Consider the following 22,688-nt stretch of genomic DNA (forward strand, 5'->3'; position numbering starts at 1 on the left):
AGTAATGTCATTGTAGTCGTGCACAAAAACAGACAGGGTCAAGATAATGAGATATTTAGTGAGCTGTACTTCATTTGCCCATTAGTGTGCCCGCTAAACTCAACAGGCAGACCATGGGTGGACCAGGACTGGACATACCTCCAAATACAGCCTCTTTTGTCCACACCCATAATCCATTTGTTACACTCCAACCAATTTGTTCTCATTAACCCATATAAGGGAGCTGTGTCTGAGACAAAGGCTCCGGGGGAACAATACACTGCCCCCCCCTGCTCACATTGTCCCCACACTCAAGTGGCCCCTCTTCGAGCTCTGTGGGCCCAGGGCCCAGGAGACGGGAGTCTGGGAGAGGCTGCCAGGGAGAGAGCTGAGCGAGCCAGGTTCACCTGAAAAGGACCCCCCCCCCCCCCCCGCCCCCCCAGCTCTACCAGGAGAATGGATTATTATCTACCCCCAGAAAAGGCACAATGCCAGCGTTTCTCGTTTTGTGTTCCAGGTCACTCCATCAATCAGTTCAGCTGAGGCGCCATTCACAGCTGAGACGTGACATTCTAGAACTCGCGCGAGTCAGGAGCAAGTGTGCTACGCTAATGTGAATTTCATGACCAGTAGAAATGTTGAATTGCATCAACGCGACATAAGGTATTATATCACCTGTCAAGGTGGGGAGGGTTAACCAACGATTCATGTCACCAGACAGAGCAATCTGCCGCTGGTGTGTTTGGGCTCCATGTGTTTTCGACACAGCGTTTCAGTAATCAGGTCATTTGTTCTAATGACAGCCATCAGGGGGATCCTCCTCACTCAGCAGTCTGGCAGACGAATCAACGGCACCTTCGCGCAAACCAATTACTCACACAGTTCAATAACCTGTTCATATACACAGGAGATGGTATACAAACTCGCGTGGCAAAGGCCAACACAGACATCGCTAACAATGCACCGAGCCATACCACAACAGTCTCATTTCAAACCAGCAGAATTGCCATCCATTACTCTGAAGCGTGCTTCGATATTTCACCTGGTGTGGAACAGAACGCTGCCTGCTCATGTTCACACTGAGCTCTTAGGGTCTGAGTACCATGCAAAAACAGGTTGGATTGCTGAGATATTTCTAGTTCATGAAAACTCTTTAAATCTAGCATGAATAACATTAACTTCAAAGTTTAATTAATTACCATCAAATTCACAGCATGACTAATACTGTTCATGTACAATGTGTGATTAGAGCCATTAATCAGTCCCCTTCAAGAAGTTTGGCTGTGAAAAAAAATATTTATTTACAAAACCAATCCTATTCCACTTCACAATGAAATATGCACTGGATGATAGGGGGAAAAATACAATGTTTATCTGCACATTAACATAATCAAACAGGTTATTGTTGAAATGTTCCTCATAGGTTTACAGATGTTACAGTACTGACAGACATCATGGATGCTCTACCATGAGGAGACTGTATGTGCATGTTTGTGTGTGTGTGTAAAAGAGAGAGAGGCTGAGAAAGAGGCAGCGAGAAAGGCAGAGAGCAAGCGTCAGAGAAAGAACGGCAGAGAAAAATAAAGCGAGAGGGGCAGTGAGAGAAAGGCAGAGAGAAAGAGAGGCAAAAAGAAAGAGGCAGAGAGAAAGAGGCAGAGAGAAAGAGAGTCATAAAGAAAGAGGCAGAGAGAAAGAGAGTCAGAGAGAAAGAGAGTCAGAGAGAAAGAGGCAGAGAGTGATGGGTCAGAGAGAACATTCAGCTCCATATCCAGGTCCAAACTCGGTCACTCTCTTCAGTAATGCCGCTTTCACCGCGCTGATTTTCCCCTCCAACTCAGACAGACTGCAGGCCTGAAAACACACACACACACACACTTTTCTAGGCACTGCCCAAGCAATCATGTCATTTACACAACATTTTAAGTGACAGGAGTTAAAGAAGCCAAACGCACCTGAGCAGACCCCATCTTCGGTCGCTTGTGAAGGTAACTCTGAAAGAGAGCAGAGGTCATGTCAAATCAAGCGGAGCTGGTTCATGCAGGGGGACGCGAGACATAGCGCCTCATTAGCAGCGCGTCACTGGCAGCGCGTCATATCACGCAGTAGGGGCACACCTTAGCAGGGCGGGCTATTTAATCAGGATATCGCTGCACTCTGCTTTGCTAGTGTGACACCGGGTGCTTTCTGTTTAATCTGCTGCCTCCGCCTCCCCTGCCTCCACCCTTGGTTCTGTGTTTCCTGTCGTGGGGGAATGTGTCGCTGCTCTCTGCTCAGAGGTCCAGACGGTGTCTCCGTTGGGTGCGGCAGGGGGCCGATGCAAGCAGAACCATAATGCCAAATCAAATGTTACAATGATGTGTTGTACCGTGTGAATAAAGTATCAAGTAAATACTATACTGAGTCCTCCTGCCTGAACCAATGTTCCTGGGGACAACGGCAGAGCTTCTTGTCTATCTGCCTCTGAGCTATTCCACAAAGGTTAACGCACAAAGTCTGTTTACTGGTTAAGACAGCGCAAGGTCAAGAGTAGTAAGGTCAAATTGTAGGTTGGCCAGCATTTTTTGTGAAAACTTGAACCCATGTCGAACCCAGAGACAGCCTTTGTCTGCCCAAAAACAGCACATAAACCGTGGCCCTGAACTATAATGGGGGATATGTATGGCTCAGTGGTAGAGCATTTAACTGGAAAAACAAGAGGTTGCAGGGTCCAATCCCCCATCCCAACCCTACTATCAGTCTGGCTAAAATGGTCTGCCGCACAAATACATGATGACAATAATGTTTGAATCCATTTCTACTTCAAAATAACAACGCCAAACTCACATTGGACTGGAAATACTCGGGAGAGAGGCCCTCCAGCTCCAGGATCCGATCCTCCAGCTTCTTCAGCCGCTGGTAAACACTGAGGGGAACTGGACCCTCTGGGAAGCAAAACAAAACAATCATGAAATGCCATGAAGATCAGTGATATCACATGAGCAGGGCAGCGACGTGCTGTGGTTGGAGGTTCTACAGAGATGAGCCGTGTTCTCTGCAGGCCCGCCTGCTCCAGCTGGTCCTCACCTGTCGGGAGCTTGAGATGGGTCTCGATGTTGTGGAGGCGTTCCTCGATGGCCGAGTTCCCACAGGTTCTGACTGGCGGGCCCATCTCAGGCCCCATGGACCCTACTTGGCCTCCCTGGCTCTGCCCTGCTCGAGTCTGCGGCCCATAGGTGTTCACCACACGGGTGACTGCAACAACATGGGTGACACCGACACAGGGAATCAGTCGATCAAGGGAGTCAGCTGGCTGAGCGGGTAGGGCATCGGGCTAGTAATCTGACGCACATGACGTTGTGTCCTTGGGCAAGGCACTTTACCCTACTTTCCTCGGGGAGAATGTCCCTGTACTTACTGTAAGTTGCTCTGGATAAGAGCGTCTGCTAAATACTAAATGTAAATGCAAGTCATGAGTCAAACTGTCGACGTCTTGAAGATTTGTGTCGAGTTTGAAGGTGTTGAGGGGAAATACAAAAACAGGAACTCTGTCGAAACTGCAAAGTTGGGAATGCTGTAAAGTGACAGTGGAGCAAACAGGGAGCTTACCTTTCACATGGCTCTTGAAGCCAGGGTAGGGTGTGAACACAGCTTCAGTCCGCGCGCAACTGTTCTCTTTGGCACAGAAAAAAATAAAATAATCGATAAACGAAAAAAGGAAACTGAAAGTGAAAATCTGAAATCCACAATATTTCCTCTGCATTAGCCAAGATGAATTAATGCAGCCAAGCTTTATTTTAATAGGTGCTAAGAGCTTTTAGCAACCCTCTCTAGTGAGGCTGACCTAATTTCTACTACGGTGCTTCTCGAGTCTTGTTTTGGAGTACAAGACGTCTCCCCTTCGTTCCCCTGGAGGGTTTCTGGACAAAGCTCGTCTTATTTTTGAGACAGAGTGTGTTAGCTACTTGAGCCTCCTCTCTCTCTGCAGATCAGCCTGACCTCTCGCCTGAGGAAATCAGCACTCTCCCAAACATTGGCAATCTGTGTGCCGGCAGCCCCCCCTCCACCCCAAACCCCCACCCCACTCTCCGTCCTCACCCTGATTGCAGTCGATCACGTTGCAGAACTCCCGCACATTGTTTTCATTGATCTCCAGCTGCTTGCGCTCCATAAATGCAGATATCCTCCTGTCAATCTGTGGCAGGGAGGTCAGGCACAGCCATTTCGGGGGAGAGATGAGATATTCCAGATTTATAAGCAATTGATAGATCAATCCCCTGTCCCCTTTTCGTTCCTTCTGACAATGAGCAAGGGCTGGTACAAGGGAAGCACCGTGATTCTCATCTTAGCATACAAAATTGTTCCCAACTGCCTTCCCTCCACCCCTCCAAAAAAGTGGAATTGCTTGCCATTTGAGAAAAGAAAAAAAAAAGGACAAAGTACAAACACAGTTTATTTGGCTGCTAAAATAAGTATACAACTAAATGCGGGCCCTCTTGTTCTACATTCACATGCAATCTCTGAGAGTAATGAGCATCCTCTTCATTGTCCATCAAGGACCTGGCCCTCAGTCACAACCCTCTGGAAACATGGCCAGCTCTCCCTGGCTCCAGCCCAGGGAAGGACTCCTTATTTTACACTCAATTGGGTTATCAGGTCCCGATCAGGCATTTGATTTATTACGTCTCTTCCGTAGCCTACTGAGGTAGACAATTACTTATGATTATTAATTTGCTGAGCGGCCAGTTAAGATCTTGTGAGAGACTCCTACCAGAAACTCACCTCGCTTTTACTGGCTTTGATCTGAACCGTGAGGTCATCATCCTGCGACTTGCCTTCCTCGTCCCCTTCTGTCATATCTCCGGGGCCGCGGGGTGGGATGTGCTCAGAGCCCGGGACCTCGTCCCCCACTGGTGTCCTGGCGGCAGACATGTCAACGCCGCGTGCAGCGGTCGCAGGCGAGGGCCAGTCCTCGTCCACCACCTGAAGCTTCAGCCTCTCTGACATGGCCTGAGGGATGGGCCGCATGTTGACGTGGTGAATATGGTGAATCTCATACCCCCCAAACACACACACACACACACACACAAACACACACACACACGGGGAATGAGGTTGGGAAAATGTAGAATTATGCAGGATTAAATGTTTATTTATCGAGGCTAGTCTATATAATCCTAAAAATGTACCTGTAGTTTTGAAATGTGCCGCTGTAGACAGTTGTACACGTGAGCAGGTTGACTGGAAGGCACATCCAGTGCGTTTACGCTGACATTGATCTTGAGAACAGCTTCATTTAATTTAAGCTGAATAAGAATTTTAAAATACCAGAAAAAAACCAGAAACCCATTATTGACAAACTTGTAACATACTGTATTAACTTAAGACAAAGACAAAGACCCAGCGGGTTGACTGAAGACGGCAAAATGTATTCTGATGTACATTAGAGGTTGATAAAATATACTTTGTTTCATTAGTTAACGGCTCGGGATTAAATTAACTATCCATAACTGAATATGCCCAATTTATCCGGCAGTATGTTCCAAGCTAGTTAGTAAACAAGAAGGAGGAGCTATAATGCAACAAAAGAGCGATGCAACGATAACATTCTTGCTAGGCTAGCTAACTTCCAATTCAGAAACAATAGATGCTACTAAATAACAATAGGCGACATCGCAGGAACACACAAAAACGCAAGTTACATTATAACTTAGGTTCATTCGTACATCATATTATTACAAATCTCTGAGACCGTGAGCCATAATAGTATGATAAATCCTGCAGCACTCAGCTAAGTAGAATATTATCAACCAACCTCGCTCCCGAAATGTGAAAGCAGATTCAAAATTGTGGAGATACAGTCTCTGTAGGTAAATATCTCACTGATGGAAGATATAGCTGAGGCGTTTTCCACGGATTTATCGCACATTTTATTGCCTTCGAGCTGCGTCTTTCTATCCGCCATTGCATTTCCGCATGCATACCATAGTGCCGTGTGATTGGCTAAAAGGGGATTTATTTCCCTCCAATACAGGAAATGAAATGGGAGGTTTAGGCAGGTTGCCTGCTATGGTTGCCTGATCCCCGTTTCTGACGTGAGAATACAAAAACGTGTATACACGTATAAATTCAATAAAGAAGCCAACGTGGGTGTTTCATTTGAGTAGGAATGTCGCAATGTGATAATAAAAGATAAATGCATTCATACCAATCATGTGAAACCATCATTTCAACAGAACAGAGAAGGGAATGAATAGAACAGAACACAACACAATAGAATTGAATAGAACAACGATTTACAGATTATAGCAGCTAAACAATAAGAAAACATAAATGCACCTTGTTGTTTTAAATGAAACCAAATGAGTCAAAGCAACAATAGTATATGGCTCTAGGACGTCAAACTACCAAGTTCATCAGAGCCTCATGAACGAGTGTTCACACGTGATTTCAAGCTCTTGTGTGGCCATATGAGGCTGACACCATGGAACATATCCCTTTACAATGGAAGCATGAATACAAGGTGATTGGTCAGACAAGTTAGTGAGTCATACTTTGTAAAGCACATACAGTAATATTGCAATACATGTGTAACTTTGTATTGCACACGGGACATTGGTTAATGAACATACACATTATTTTGAACTTTGAACTGCATGGTATAAGTACCAAAAAGTAAATGTAGAAAAAACACATTTCAGGATTTGTTAAACTGTTATGTTGTTTTAATTGTGTATAAATTACATTTTGTAACATATAGTTTGTTACATATAGTAAATATAACACAATTTGTTACATACAGTCATACAATTTTACTATATGTAACAAAAAAAATCGTATATAAAATTGGATGGTAGATTTTCCAAACATAAGTTTTTAGGAACAGTCACTGAAGTGTCTGATGAAATAAAAATTCTGCAAGGCACTGCTGCTACCTGAATGAATTGTTTGACACAAGTGAAAGATCTTGGCTCACTTTCCTACATTAACTACATCCTTTGTAATTTCCTTTTAGGAACAAAGTGTAAGAATGGTCACTCAATCATAAAACCACTGTCCATCAAGCCATCTCAGTTGTGTGAGGCCTAGGGATGGGAACCCTAACCCACAATGGCGTATTTCTCTGTGTGGACTGACTGTGGGAAACTTTCCCTGCTCTATTCAGACATTTTTTCTCCTTTTCATATAACGAGGAGAGAGACTGATGAAGCCAACAACAGAAAAAAAAACAATTATAGGAGGTAAGAAAGCGCTCAGGGTTCAACTCCATAATGTTCTCTGGAAGGGTTAATCATTTTAGGAAGGGGGTTTTAAGACAGGCCTTTCAATTTAATTCATTTCAGTTTTTTTCTCCTCTTTCCAGCAGGAAGGGAACTGTAACACTTGACATCATTTGACACGCTGAAAGCTCGCTATATGTTCCCACGCAGCATGGAGCTGGAACATTTAAAGCTGCTCATTTCATTAGTCTGGCGGCATGTGCCAGAGTCACACTTTCGTTTTACATCTGATTAAAAAGAAAAAATTGATTTTGATACAATTCACGACCCTCTAAGATTTCTTTCTAGGGATATTAATTGATCTCCTTTGCTTTCTTAATAGATTAATCTCAAATCTATAATCTTGTCAACTGGAATGCTTTGCCTGGTGCTTAGTTATTTACAAACACACTGGTATACAGATAATTTCAAGTAAAAATAAATAAAAAAATCTGCAAGTCAATCAAAGTGGAAGATGACGTGTCAATATGATCCACTAGTTTCAGGCTGGCATAACTAGGACGAATAAACTAAGTAAGCCAATACGTTTTCAGCGTGGAATTGGGGCATTTACAGGAATAAGGATTTTGTGTTTTGGGGGAAGCAGGGGGGGTTGAAGAGGGATTGAGGCTGCCTCTTGCTGGTCGCCCATCAGCCACCTGCAGGAAAGCAGAAGGCTGGCTCATTTGTCTGCACCGTTCTACAGCAACAGATGATGTTGACGGTGCATGAGACAGAAAAGGCAGGCTGGAGAGGCAGGAGAGAGTGAGAGGAAAAAGAGAAAGATACAAGTGAAGTTGCCTCTTATGTTGAAGCATGAATGATTTATGTTAGCATCCACTCCCACCTGTGCTGGGCTGTGTTTTGGAGGAAGTGCCTATTGTTCTTATATATTCTCTTCACCCCTCTCTGCACACATTTCACTACAACCGCCCCCCCCCCACCCCCCCCCCCAAAAAAAAGAATTCCTAGGATACACCCAGGACATAAAACACCTTTGTTGCAACAGCATTTCAGTACACAGCATTGTGCAATGCAAGCACAGTGGACCTGGGAAAGGGGAAAAAAGCCACAATTTCTTGAAACAGAGTTACTGGGATATCTAAAAGGGATACATTACGGGGCTCCTATGAGAGCATGTCATGAGGGCATGCACTTAATTCACTGCTTTAAAGTTAAAGCACTTCTAACTATGGAGAGCAGTAATGATATGGATGTAGTGCTAAGGGCTCTCATACCTCTCCATCTGCCTCATGCTGCTGTTCTCCCCCAGAGCTGAATTAAACGATTAGCATGGACAGGGTGTACCAACATCAGCACCCAAACTGTTCCACGTTCAATTGCACCACTTAATAAGGATGCTGTCGCACAGGAGGAGAGTTTGAAGAGATCGCTCTTTTACCTGGCCGCCACTCAGACGGTTTTATATCCCTCCCTCTGCTTAGTATGTTACATTTCATATGGTACACTTGACAAAAAAACGATGCCATAGTCATGACATATCAGTCAACACAAAGATGGCATGCCTCTTGAGTAACACACTTTTGTGAGAGAGAGACAGAGAGAGACAGAGAGAGAGAGAGAGAGAGAGAGAGAGAGAGAGAGAGACAGAGAGAGAGAAAGATACAGAGAGAGAGAGAGAGAGAGAGAGAGAGAGAGAGAGAGAGAGAGAGAGAGAGAGAGAGAGAGAGAGAGAGAGAGAAAGATACAGAGACAGAGAGATATAAAGTCAGAGATACTGGGAGAGTGAGAGGTATAGAAAAATGTACAGAGAGAGAGCCAGAGAGAAACTCTGACACCAAGAGAGCGGGACAGCTCCTCTCTCAGCAGCTGTGACAGTAACCTGGGGAGCCTAAATGGCCCCGGTGAAGAGCAACGAGTCGGAGTGCTCCAATCACTCGTCTGACTCCCCCGGAGATGGGACATGTTGATCGCTGTCTTGTTTTTATATCCCTACAACTATGCCTCCTGACGGAAGCAGAGATGCCTTCCAAGACAAGATACGGTCATACACAGGACATTAAATTACATCACACTGATTCAATAGATTGAATATAATTTCCTCACTGGTAGTAATGGTACTTTTGAATGTAATGACTTGTAATGTTTAGTGGGCAGCAACGACTACCACAAGAATTTAGGCAAGGCAGATATAAAGAGAGACTGTCACTTATTGACCCAGATGGAGGACCACCATTGTAGGTAAAAACAAAATAAAACAATAACTAAGAAAGAAAAAAGAAATTATGACTTTGGAAAAAAAATCTGAATTGCTGGAGGAGAGTAGCCACAACATATTTCAATTTAGATGAGATCCTAGGCCTGAAGATGTCTGGAGAATAATTTTACCAGCTTTCTTTTTCATTTTCTTTTCATGCCTTTTAACTTTCTACTAGTGGAATTTACAAGCAATCCTGCTAATTTCTGTCTCTTGCTTGGTTGGTGGCCTTGGGAGGGAATCTTGCCGTAATTCCCCCCAGCCTCCGAACTCCGTACCCCCACATCTTACGACACCCTCCCCTCCACCACTGTTGGATGGTTGCACCTGTCACCTGGGGGCCTCTGCCTACATTCAGGATCAATTTACATAACCTCATTTAGCAGTTCACAAATCAGAGCCATTAAGAGCCTCTAACAGGAACCAAGGGTTCTAATTTAGCCTTCCTTTCACAGTGGGAAAATTGGGTGGCTCGGGCCTACAAATAAAGACTCAGGTCTTGGCTTTGATTGTTGATTGTGATGGTAAATGTACGGATGATTAGAACAGATTTTTCCCTTTATTGATTTCCTGCCAAAACACAGCATGCAGTGGTCCTGCACTGGGAAGCCAACTGGGGTGAGGGGATGGGGGGGTTGGATGGGGGGGTTGGATGGGGGGAATGGGAATGGGGGTGGAGGGCAAAGAGAGCTAGCACAAGGGGAAATGTTAACCTAACCTAGTCTTTCAATACTGCATTAAACTAGAAGTTTCATTCTGGAGAACATATAATGTGACATCTAGGACTTCAAATGCCCCAGATAAATAGTAATTGATTTAAACCAAAATAAGATGCTGTAATAATAACTGCCAGAACGGTCAGGCTAAATGTATTATAAAGACACAACACAGTTTGCAGATTAATCTTTTTTTTCCACCAGTCAAAACACTCAATACAGACTCTGGCAAGTTAACAAATGCTGTTCAGGAAATGTTATTCTATTTTGAAGATGGTTCCCTCACCATGTGCTACATACACCTTCAATGACTAACAGGCAATCATCAGAAGGACTTAACTTAAGCCTTAACTGCTTTTATTTACCATACAGTGGCAACGTGACAGCGGCAAACAGATTCAGGGTCGTGAATAGCAGAAGTCAAGAGCTCAAAAATTATTTTCAATCGGCATTCAATTTGGAGCTCATGGAATAGAAAGGCTGATTCAGATTTCCACTCGTTCACGGCTGAACATGGAGGCTGTGTCTTCGGAGGAGGTCTGGTTCGGGGGGCATTTCAGGGGCATCCTTAATTAATCGACAAATCAGAGCTCTTCTCAGTTGCCTGCCTACACATATGTTTGCACTTCAGACTTTCACAGGGTGGGCGTGGCTCTGGGTGAGAGGTATCTGTGATGAGTCTTTGCCACTGGTGCCAATGAGATTACGTAACACAGGGAAACAGAGAGACACACACACACACACACACAAACCTACATCTGAGATTTTGTTTTGCGAGAAGTAACACAACACAAGTGAAACGAGAAAAATGAATGTGACTAATGTGACATGATCATGTGTCCCTGCATCTGAGCAGCGGGTCACATGCTGGAGTTTTCTGTGGGCACAACAGAGCCTGCATGTCCAGCCTGGTCTAGGAGCTCCATCGCTTTAGCCGTTTCACTTGAAGATAATTTATGACAAGTGCATAGAGCAGGTTTATGTGGGGGTGGGGATTTAGAATGGTGCTTGAGAATGCTATAGCAACCACAGAGAGCTAGTGGGCCTAGTCAAAGGAAAATGCAACTCTGAGCTACACACATAGGGAGCAGAGTATCACATTGAAAAGGCTATATCTATCTCACAAATGAAGACTGTCATTTCTGTAAGGTTTTAAACATTTTAGTTAACGGTATGTCTAATATCAAAATACATTGGAACATGTACGTTTGAATGACATTTCCAGTCAAATTTTAAAAAATACATGGAAAAATAATGTATTTCTAAAGCTTTAGTCATAACAATCAAATGAAACAACATGGACGTTGCTTCACGGCTATCCTAATGTAATGGGCAACCAGGACACTGGAGAAAGACCTTTTCTGCATGTCAACCATTCATTCTTTGAATAGCAAGCCTATGGCTACCAGTCTATAGGCTTAAATGCTTTGGCTACCGGCCAGTGGACTGTCTTGGCCATCGCAGTGTCTGAAACGGCTAGTGAGAAACAACTGTTATTGCTGTGTGCAGACGAATTACATTTAATGAACACGTAATTGCTGGAAATGGACTGAACGGTTTCAAAGCAAACAAGGATTCCACATTGATTTGCATTTCCCTTTTTGGGCTCCGATTCGCTTTGTCCAACGTCTCTATTGATTAGTCTGTGTGTGTATCGCTCCGCATGTGTTTGCCTTCATTAACAGATAACGGGTTACTGATTACTCCCGTCGCCCGGTTTAATGTTGCTTAATGTCTACTTTGTTCCTGTGTCGTGTCAGGGGGCTGGAAGTATAATAGGCGGGTGGGTGGCCTGTGATTGCTCCGTAGTGAGGCAGTGGTATTTAGGACACAGGGGTGCAAGGGGATCAGTGTAGAGGTTAGAATAGCAAAACCTTAGGGTTGACTGAGACCCAGCATGTGGCCCCTGCCCCAGTCTCAGTATCTGCCAGATCATCATTCTCTACCACGTTAAGGTTCGTTTCCTCCACATCCCGCGCAGACATTTTAGTTTCACGTAGGCCTAGTTTAAGCATGAAACGTCAAGGTCCAGTGACAGACCTGGTGGTAACCTGTGAACATCATGGTTTGTATGAGTAAAAGTAGGCTATATGATCTACATTGAGTTTAAGTGCCTTTTTTCGAAACCCAAGCAGTTTAAACAACTGTGAAGAAAACAGCTATTCAGCGAGTTTTAAGTGTGCTCGTGTCGAGTCTCCCATAGAGGCAAGCCTACTGCTGGTTTCCGTTCCCTCGGATTTATGAATTGACCACGAAACAATGATCTGCGATTCCACTGCCGGAAGAAAAAAACACAATGACAACACAGAAGAGAACTAGCGCGTTGCAGACAGAATTGCATGTTAGCTAATTGTTAATTTAAGCGACTCGCTGTGGCTAATTATGTCGGCACAGCCAAGCCATTTGCATGATGGACTTGCCACCTGCCTCAGCGCAAGAAGGCCCGCTGCCAGGGCAAACTATATAATTACTGAACAGCAGTGGGGCAATTTTTGACTGCCGTCCCCTTTGTGTCGAATGAATTCCTCGTAATGACATATTTCATTAGGGGGCAAATAGCACCCCTCCTCCCGGCTACAGAACAAAACCGAATAAGTCTCAACAGGTCCTAATATAGCCTACACCGCACCTTACACCTCCACCCCCAGTATTTTCATTAAGTTGCAGTTATTTGTTTCTTTGGTGTGAGTTAAATAGATGTCTTTGCCTTTCCAGCCCCGCATTGGTCAAAACATATACTTAAAGTGATTCTTTAGTCGGAACTCATCAAGCTGACATGCCATAAAATGCTGAGGCTATTTGGAATAAAGTATCTTGATTGCTTATTATGTTGCTTGTGATCATTATTTGAGAAACGTTATCACACTCGCGTCTTTATAATAATCTTACAATGGTTAGTGGCGAAGTGTTGACTCTACAGTGTGGATTTATGGTCTCGAACGCCAAAGCACTAAAATGTGGCCTGTAACAGACTCATACGCAATATAAAAAATCAGTTTATGATCCACAGTTTATTACAAACAGTTCGTTATAATCCATTCATCCTCAGTTTATTAATAGGATATCAGTTTGGGTAAATCAAACTCTTCATGTTAGCCTACAAGTTATGTAGAACAATCCAGCTCAGTGACATCTCCTGGCTGGTAGCGTATCATGCCTCTGCTAAGCATAGGCTTCTGTGAGCGTTTTCTTCTCATATGAATCCATTTATCCAGTTCAGTAAATCTGTTGTCCGAACAAACCCAAGCCCAGCGGGGGTTATAGTCTAATGTCCAGCAATTAAGGTCCCATTACCTTGAAATAAGATAGCCTCGGCTTTGTTGGGGGAATTTGTGAGCCACGTGTGCAAGCTATCTGTCTGTATAAAGTAGGCTAAAGAATGAAGTTGGTGAAACATACATCGGGAGAAACGATTACAAATCACCGAATAAAGGACGTGGTCTTAACACAGTTAGTGATGGCTCGTTGGCTCCGAAAGGACTCCCGCTGGTACTGTAACCTCCAAGGCCAAGGCTACTTGGCTGTAGCCCAGTGTTCAAACTTAATCCAGTAAGGCACTCGCACCCTGTATAATTAATTACTGTTGGTAGCGCGAAGATTTGAGATGATTTGATGACGTCTTTTTAAAGCCATGCTACTTAAGCCTCTAGCCTAACGTAAGAATCCAAACGTTGGAGAAGCCCACTGAAGCCGCCCCTCCCAGCCACACACACACACACCCATGCACACTATAGTTTCAAAGATCAGCTGAAAGTGTGCTAAAAGAGAGAGAGGGCCACATGTCGTGCTGCTATCAGTCTTAGGTTAGCTCTGCTAACCGAGAAACGTGGCTAATTGAGGTATAGCCTATGTATCAATGAAAGCCTCTAATTTAGATTCCGCACGTGTGCCTGACCTGCTCGCACGGTCAGGGCAGCATTGCTTAATGTAAGAAAACGGATCATGTGCAACATCCAAAATGTATAAACGTAAAGATAAATACTGTCCATGAAAACCTTACAAGTAAAAGGCAAAGGGGCATGAGTAATGCCTGAAATAAGCCTTCACCTAAAAAGGCAATTCACACTAGTTTGGAAGTCTTTGAATGCTTGTCTCCAAAATGACCCGCTACCTAATCAGCGCGGGCAATCAACATTTGACCATTTGAAAATACAACCTATTTTCGGAATAAATAATTTTCTCACTCCTACAAAAAACGAGACGTAGCTTCTCTGCAATTCACGTCTGTCTCCAAGGCCCATTCAAATGGGGGACTGATTGCAGCTATGGCCATTAGAAGAATAATGTTCACAGAAGAAACAAAACCAAATGAAAAACGAAGGTATAAAAATGTGTTTTTTGTTCCTCTGAGGGAAAGGACTCTATTCAGCGCGCGCTGAATGCGCTGCATTTCACTGCTGCAACAATTATGCTGAAAGGTCAAGTATTACAGCATCCTGTGTTCCGTTTTGCATGCTAAGTATTTCAGTCCACAAATGACCCTCCGCTTCAAGAACCAGATAAATGCAGGACAATTACCGATTTTTGCTACCAGTTGACAATAAGATTTACCAAAGGAGATGATTGCTGTTACATTTTAATTGTCGTATTTTTCATGCACATTATGGAATGCTTACTGGAGTAATGTTGTTTATAAAACTTCTTTCGATAGAAGAAACAAATTTGAGTTTACGCTTTCAAAAATCGTTATATAGCCTACATTTAACTATTTTTAGCTCAATCAGACTGTACAAAATGGGACCCACCAAATACAAGTTTAACATCTCAACCTTACAGGGTTTTGTGTCCCTGTGAATGATTAACCTGCAAGTGTCGCAACTATACACTGATAACTTCATACCATAGATGTCAAAGAAACTAACAAAAGATCCATTGGCATTTTAGATTTATAAACATTCGAGGCGTTTTTATCTGGAGTAAATAGACAAAACCCTGTCTACATTTCTTGCCAAAATAACGGGAAATATAGCAGCACATATGCACACATTACACATATATTCATTTTATTTCATTCTAAGTGTGTTTTTGGAGTGCTGATTGTCCATCATAAGATGTAAGTGTCGTGACAGTTTGTTCGATTATGAGGTAATCATTTCAGCACCACGGACAGCGACTCATAGGCCATCCCAAGGACGTAGCCGCCATGACAACATTTTGTGGCCTGTTGGTGATAATGTCAAAAACGTTTATGCTCAGTGGGCTAGGCCAAACCTATACGTGTCTTAAAATGAAGACTTGTTGCCGTCATTGGCTGCCACTTTTCCCATTAGCTCGTGGTATATATATACATTGGCTAAAATAAACTTCTTATCACAGTGTGACTCAATAAGGGATTATTCAATCAAAGTTGGTCCAATACTGGTTCGAGGATTTGGCTTTTTTATTGTGAAATAATCACCATACAACACACAATTCAGACCTACCAAAGATAGAGAGGTGTCCGAACTTTGTAAACTCTAATTTAAATAACCTTGAGATTAGGGAATAATTGATTGGGGTTGGTGAAGATCTGCCTGCGGTAAAGCGAGAAGGACTTGCGGAGTTGTACTATGAATCTGTATAAAAGAGAGCGATGAGAGCAAACACGCTTCCTACAAGTCATTTTCAACAGCTACAAGCTTCATACAAAGACCACACACGGCGCTAAAGACATGCTAATGTAATCCGAAGACCCTTAGTGCTTCTGCGGACAAAACCTTCGCAGCAAATACCTAATAGAACGTACATTCTGCTGCTAGTACTACGTTTGAAAATGTCCGACAACAATACTTTTCTTGGTTCAAAGTGCTGGAACTAGAACAAGGTAATCGTTTTTTTCTAAGTTAGTGGAATCTGAATGTAGGTTTATCCAAGATTTCTCCAGGACTGCAGTCGGCTATAATCCTGGAATAATTTGAGGTGCAAATGATCAAATAGTATAGGCTAAGAGTTTGTCACATTGTCAAACGTTTATGTTTTTCCCCCAGAGCCTCACCACACAATAAAATACAGATGATTCAAAAGTCCATGGCAAACATCCTTTAGAATATGTTTTCACTGTAGAAGGAAGGTTACAATGCCAAACTAGTTTAGACCACATAATAGGCCCATGGGGTTACGGTTAGGTTTATAGCAAGCAATTGTTACAGTCTTATTGTACAGATATCCTCGGACGTCCCCATTGGTGGATTGGTAGGGTTGTCAAAACGGACAACCTTCTCTCCATACCGACTACTTTTCAATATTGAAAGTGTATCAACAAGCGCCACGTTACAGTAATATCCGGTCACTTGATGCACAAGGCAAACGATGGCCTCTACAAAATAAAAACAGCCTAAGCGTAGGTTCTGCCTTTACTGTATTGACGTTGTCTTTAGTTGAGTTATTTACAAACATTTTCATTGCAGGGTTTTGTGCAAAACCCCGCATAGCTGATGTGTTAATAGAGGTATGGCTACTACACCAAAAATATAAATATCCCAGTAAACATTGTCCTGGACTGGGACTGTACTGGGGCCTTTCTATTGAAGGGGCAGGCAGATTAATAGACCTAGCACATTATGGATTTGGTGATATCCTTACTCATGACTATAACCATTAGTTCATGATTGTAGCTTGTAGCAGAGGCCTAAAGCACAAAGTAGAAAAAGAGTGATCTTAGGTAGATTGATAACAATGCATGAAGGAGTGCAGAGGTTCCACATGTGGCTGTCCATTTCTGTTCGTCATGAATTTGAGCGCCAGGTTTCGATTAAGATGACGTGCTTCTTTGAAGTAGCATTTATAACAAAATAACATTTAATCGGAACGGTCTTGTATCGTAGCCTATGCAAAGGCCACCCGAAAAATATAAATGTATTATAATGTATACATTTTGGTGGTTCTGTTACATCTCACAGAGGTAGACAATAACGGGTCCGTCATAGGCTGGATGTAAAATGTCAGCAAATATTTAAACCAGAGCTTTAAGAACGTCTCACACCAAGAAAATGTATTTAACCTGAATCGTGAGAAAGACGGTTAATCTGATTTTCTCTTTGGCCCCGGCCACTCCATCTCACATACAATTAATTTGAAATTAGTACTCCATATCATTGGTAACCTTTTCAGATAAACTATGATCCAGTAAAATGTAGAGGATCGTAAATAGTAAACGACATAAATGATGGACGTTATGTGATGCATCTTTAACATCCTAACGGCTAATTAGAAATAATATCACTAAATGTCAACAAGAGCATTTTGCTCGAATTTGTTTAGTGACTCAGATATGAACATATATTTGTATCTGACATTTATACATTAAAAAATGCTGTTAACTTCGGGAGGTTGTAAACACTTATCGTAAAGTTGTTTTACCTTCTAAACGAAAAAATACGTAAGACGTTTCATTTTTACTTATCAAGGTGTAAATAAAGGAAACCTTTTTCCTTTCAATTCACTGACTGATTATTGATAGACGTTCCTCTGATAAGCAGGAAAATTTGCCTTTCTTAGTTTGGCTATTTGAGATGAATAACGTTGTTTGGTCAGGGATCTGAACGATAAGCGGCCTTTGAGTAACATTTGTTTGATCCCCACCTCAGTTGACTGACTCAGACTCCACACTCACATGCTGCAGCGCGCCCTGAAAGAGCTACACGCCGAATGCACATGTAGGCCAACTTCAAAACAAGAACAAAATAAAATAATATTTCTGTTGAAATCCTAATGATATATCTGAAAAACATTTTCAAATTCTGATTTTGTAAAAACATAATATATACCGTTGTATATTATATAACAGTCTACACTCGAGAGAGCAGCCACAGAAGTTGTAGCCTATTTTATCAACAAAAAAACTTGTTACATTAATTTTGCTCTAAGGTAACCTTCCTCTGTAGTTTTTGCTCATAAACACCCCACTAGGTTTGATTAGCAAAATAAAATATCTTACGTTCTAAACTGCGGTGTTGGGACCATACTTGCTGAACGACGGATTAAGATGATGAGAAATCAATTGTTATATAGCGTAAAATGTTCTTAAAAATGTTTCCATTACATCTGTTGCTAGAAAATACAATAGGTTGTTGTTGAACGCAAACCAGTGAGGGCTAGCATATAACCAATTTCAATAAAGGGATCTGAATTTAGTTTACATAATTTATTAATAGGATTGTTTGCCTGTATTTAAGTCAAATATCTATATAAGTTACAAGGAAATAAAACATACAAATACCGATGGAACTCAAATAACAACAAACCATCAATAGCATTAAAAACTTTGTACAACATATTGCTAAAAACTATATATTCAAACCTTTTACAGAAATATACAAGCTACATCGTACATTAAGTTCTATTATAAATCAGAGCAATCTGTGAAAAAAGTTCATAAGCACTCACATACAATAGCCCCCCACCCCATCCCCCACCCCTTGAAGATTCTCACAATTTAAACCCAACTGAGCCACAAACAGGTGTATGAGTTTCTGAAGTGGCTAAGGATCTCGGTATAATTTACATAAATAATTCCAGGTGTAAGGTTTGAACTCCCATATCCTCATAGTATTTGGGATTACTAAATCTTGTCCGCAAGCCTTCCAGATGCTGGTAGCAAATCCAGCCGTCAAAACGAAATAAACATTTTCAGGAGAATGGAAACCAATTTGCATGGTGTTTGTTCACACGCACATTAAGTACAATTTCTCATTAGCTGCAAATGTTTTTTGTTTGTTGCAGTGGTGTGTTTTGTTTTTTATGTCTGTTTTGCTGTCACCATGTCCTGCCGTACAATAATGCAGAGCACTGCAAGGCCGCTCCATACTCGGCATTGGAGGAGTTGAGGTGAGAGAGGCCGGCCACTTGGGTCTGTAGAGACGGCGGGCTGGCCGAGTGCTGAACTAAATCTGGAGAGTGACCTGCACTGCCCACCTGCTGGCTCTGGTGCTGCCCGAGGGCCGAACTGTTATTGGACATGATCATTGCATTACCCCCTTGCTGGTGGTGAGTCTGCACTGCGGTGGTCGGAGTATGAGCACTACCTTGGCACGGCTTGCCGTCCTTCACCAAAACCGGCACAGCCACCCGTCGAGGGGACTGCTGCTGCTGCTGACAGGAGCCGCTCTCCTGCTGCATCTGCTGCTGCGACACCTTGTCCTTAGCCTGCCTCTTCATCTTGTACCGGTGGTTCTGGAACCAGATCTTCACCTGGGTCGGCGTCAGATGGATCATGCTCGCCAGGTGCTCTCTCTCCGGGGCCGAAAGGTACTTCTGTTGTTTGAACCGTCGTTCGAGCTCGTACACCTGAGCTTGGGAGAACAGCACTCGCCTCTTTCTCCTCGGAGTGCTTGACAGAGGGCCCATGCCCTTGCCCACGTCCGCCAGGGACCCCAGGCTCCCCATGCTGCCCATATTCATTCCAGATGAAGAACCCATAAAGCGTGAGACTGGAAGCAAAAACATGTCTATATTAGTGACATTGCGTGAGGTTTGGGGAAGAATTAGCAATAATAATGCACCATTTGTTAGATGTGGGGAGCAAAAGGGAACATGTTTCAGAATAAAAAAGGGACAACGTTTTTAAATGTATACTTAAAGAGCAATTCAAGCTCTGTGTAATTAAATGAATTACAGGATTTTACATATGGGCATTAAATAGATACAAGCCTTGCTGAATTCATGACTGAGATAATATCATATCAGTTGAGTTAAGCATCTATCCAATATTATATTTCCAATGCAAATAAAACCATTAACCACGAAAGTCATTACCTCAGTGATAAATCAGACTGCAACTTGGCTAAATACCATTTTACATTCATACTTATAAATGTTGTGGACTGCTTTCGAAAGTGCAGAGTGTCTAGGCAACCAACTGTCAGAGCAGTCAGTTGAACTAAGGCGGGGACACAGTGACCGTTTAAGTCCAAATTAAAACATGGAATTGACAAGAAAAGTTGCCGATTGCCAGTGACGAGTAAACGGGAATAAATGAAACCATAGAATTATACCTACCCGAATCAAGTCAGAAATGTGCCGATTGTACTTACTGGTTGAGAAGCGTGGATCCGGATTGGCTCCGTACCAGCCCGTGGCTGTGGCGCTACCCCGCATGCTGTCTTGGTAAGCCGGAAGGTCGCTCATGTTTCCCAGGTTGCCGTTACAGTAGCCCCCCATAGCCGTGTGTGATAGTTGAGATACCCCGGCAGCAGTCATGTGGTAAGCCGCGGACACTGTCCCATTGTGGCCCATGTGGTGCTGCTGCATCGCCTGAGATACCTGCGGCTGACGGTACGATGAGAGAGGTGCCCCCAAGTTGTTATTCTCCATACTTACTTTCTTGTAGCTCTCCTCAAGAGGACTCAAGATATCGGAAACAGAAAAAGGAGTCGTATGCTTAGGGCTCATCGACATTGTTCTGGGGCTGGAGAGGGAGAAATTAGAAGGCAAGGCAATCTCTCCTTCTGTTTTTTTTTGGCCAAAGCCCCTCTGTTCCTGTTGTCTCAACGTCGATCCTGCTAGATGAACACGTACGAGAGCGCCTGAAGTCCGCCTTAATTGGATTGAGTGGGAGCTCGGTGCTGGCTTTCGTTTGTTTTAGCTGGCTGCCAGGTTTAAGGCTACCATCAGAGGCGGGGCATCAGCAACTAGTTCAACAATACATAGCTGCTCTATCCTCCTCGCGCCCAGCATAATTTGACTTGCGTGTTGGCAAGACACGAGTTCCCCTCCCACAAACCCATAATCGAAACACATGAGCATAAATGTTTTATTTCTTTTTTCTGAAGTAGCTCCGGATATGTTTTAGCGTAGTTGTATCTGGGTGTGGAAGTGTTATTGTCAGGTCACCGTGGATAAACATGCCGCAGTAGCCTCGTGGTCGCAGTGGCCACAATACACTTTATTAACTGTAGTGATGTTTACGAGGACCTCTTGATGAAAGGAGGCCTAGCTGGACTTGAGAGTTGGAGAACCACTCCGTCTCTGAAAAAGCTTCAGTTGAACTACTGACTTTTAATGGCCACGAGAGGCTTCTGGTGATTGCAGGCGTGTTTGTATTATGCCCTATCGTACTCAGACATGCAAAAGTGCACTTGCGACAAGGGAGGAAAATTGACGGATAAGTAAATAAATACACATCCGCGTGTTAAGTGGCTGCGTAAATGATTAACCCCTTTTATATTTGATATCATTGGACGCAAGCAGCGTGTCGCCTAAATTCAGATGCACTCCTCTCAGAAATTCAGTCAAAAGAGAAAAAATGTGTTCGGCAGAAGAGTCTCTCAGGTACGGAGCTCAAGTACTCCTCTCCTGCAGAACAGACAGGTAGCCCTCAGCCGCGTCCCCCTCTAATGTTCAAGGAGCCTTAATGTTCGAAGTCAATCATTCTTCGTTTCTGCGTAAAAGTAAAACGCGATATGTTTCCTGCCTCACCTCTGAAGGATAATTCACCTACAGGCCGCGATCCAGAAGGGTTCACATAGTCGAGCGCACGACACAGTATGTCACAGGATTACACGAGCATCTCCAGCTCCAGATACGCACACTCTTATCACAGGTTGGCCTATGAATAACTTTGTGCTTTTTTCATAGGCGTATGATTGAAAATGAATGTTTTCCGTTAGAAAAATTGTTACATTAATTAAAATTACATTAACAATTACTGCAACAGAACAGAACACAAAATAACCATAACAGTAATGAAAAATAGCCTACATATAAGCCTAACAGCCTTCGCTTTTACGATACGATATAGCTTAAACATAAATATTATAACTTCAAAAGTGCTATATTATTGATCTTCCTATACAGCTTCTTATTTTATTGTTATTATTTGTAGTTGTAATAGTAAAACCGTAGGCCTAGTTGTATTTGTATTATGTATTTCATTACAATTATATAATTGTAGTGGTGGTATCACGTAGGAATGAATATTGTCGTTGTTGATTTAATTAATAGTGGCAGGCTAGTAGCAGCAGAACATTTGTAATAATGTTGGTAATAAACTATAGTCCAGTAAATTAAGAGGCTGCTCTCATTTAAATGCGGTAGCTATGAGTTAAGTTGATAGTATAAAACTATTGTTTGATTTTGTTTGAGCCAAACTGAGTTATGTCTGTATTATGTAACCTGTTTTTTTGTGTGTTTTTTTTAACCAACGGGATTTCTGCCGTTGAATCATTTTCCGCAGCGTTTATGAACCGACAATACACAACTCTTTACAATACTGTCTGATCCTTTAAGTCAACAGCTTAACACTCCAGTCTTCGATGTCCCCATCTTGGTGAAAACAATTCTATTCTAATAACCTAATAACCTAACTCAATTTTCAAATGATAGCCTAATGATCAGTGGGCAAATTTATCTAGATCATTTTACATAATCTAAGGGTGAAATTGGGCTACAGATAGACCTTGTCATATTACTAGTTAATTAATAATATTTCCAGTAGGCTAGAGTATCCTAGCCTGGTGAGCGGTGTTACATTAATAGGACATATATAATGATGTCATAGTAATCACCGATTCTAGTTTGTTTCTATGGATGTCTAATCGGCTTCCAGAAAGACCTTGTCGCTGG

At 42.7% G+C, this 22,688-nt stretch overlaps 2 protein-coding genes across 4 annotated transcripts; both read right to left on the bottom strand.

Annotated features, from left to right (window-relative positions):
- Positions 1-1,255: 1,255 nt before the first annotated feature.
- Positions 1,256-5,949, bottom strand: mbip (MAP3K12 binding inhibitory protein 1). Of its 3 annotated transcripts, XM_084683908.1 has the most exons (10): positions 5,771-5,949; positions 5,145-5,261; positions 4,738-5,007; positions 4,054-4,150; positions 3,565-3,630; positions 3,043-3,210; positions 2,803-2,900; positions 1,932-1,970; positions 1,708-1,830; positions 1,256-1,661 (listed from the first exon to the last, which is right to left on the bottom strand). In XM_084683908.1, the coding sequence occupies exons 1-9, from the start codon at positions 5,918-5,920 to the stop codon at positions 1,723-1,725; spliced, it is 1,113 nt and encodes a 370-aa protein (XP_084540034.1). In that variant the 5' UTR covers positions 5,921-5,949; the 3' UTR covers positions 1,256-1,661; positions 1,708-1,722. The 3 variants fall into 3 exon arrangements, with proteins under 3 accessions (XP_084540034.1, XP_084540041.1, XP_084540025.1); XM_084683915.1 differs by having other exon boundaries at positions 1,256-1,830; positions 4,738-4,965; positions 5,771-5,948; XM_084683899.1 differs by having other exon boundaries at positions 1,256-1,830; positions 5,771-5,948.
- A 12,932-nt stretch (positions 5,950-18,881) lies between these two features.
- On the bottom strand, positions 18,882-20,522 carry nkx2-1 (NK2 homeobox 1). Its single transcript, XM_084683222.1, has 2 exons — positions 20,159-20,522; positions 18,882-19,555 (listed from the first exon to the last, which is right to left on the bottom strand). The coding sequence occupies exons 1-2, from the start codon at positions 20,520-20,522 to the stop codon at positions 18,882-18,884; spliced, it is 1,038 nt and encodes a 345-aa protein (XP_084539348.1).
- Positions 20,523-22,688: the final 2,166 nt, after the last annotated feature.

This window comes from Hypomesus nipponensis, chromosome 3 (genome assembly GCF_054491055.1).
Source record: "Hypomesus nipponensis isolate SF chromosome 3, ASM5449105v1, whole genome shotgun sequence".
Classification (NCBI taxonomy): domain Eukaryota; kingdom Metazoa; phylum Chordata; class Actinopteri; order Osmeriformes; family Osmeridae; genus Hypomesus; species Hypomesus nipponensis.

Coding starts and splice junctions, on each gene's coding strand:
- nkx2-1 (XM_084683222.1), bottom strand. CDS start 20,522: ATGTCGATGAGCCCTAAGCATACGACTCCTTTTTCTGTTTCCGATATC. Junction 19,556..20,158: donor GGATCCACGCTTCTCAACCA/GTAAGTACAATC, acceptor TTTTGCTTCCAG/TCTCACGCTTTATGGGTTCT.
- mbip (XM_084683908.1), bottom strand. CDS start 5,920: ATGGCGGATAGAAAGACGCAGCTCGAAGGCAATAAAATGTGCGATAAA. Junction 2,901..3,042: donor CCATCTCAAGCTCCCGACAG/GTGAGGACCAGC, acceptor TTTGCTTCCCAG/AGGGTCCAGTTCCCCTCAGT. Junction 1,971..2,802: donor CCGAGTATTTCCAGTCCAAT/GTGAGTTTGGCG, acceptor GCTCTCTTTCAG/AGTTACCTTCACAAGCGACC.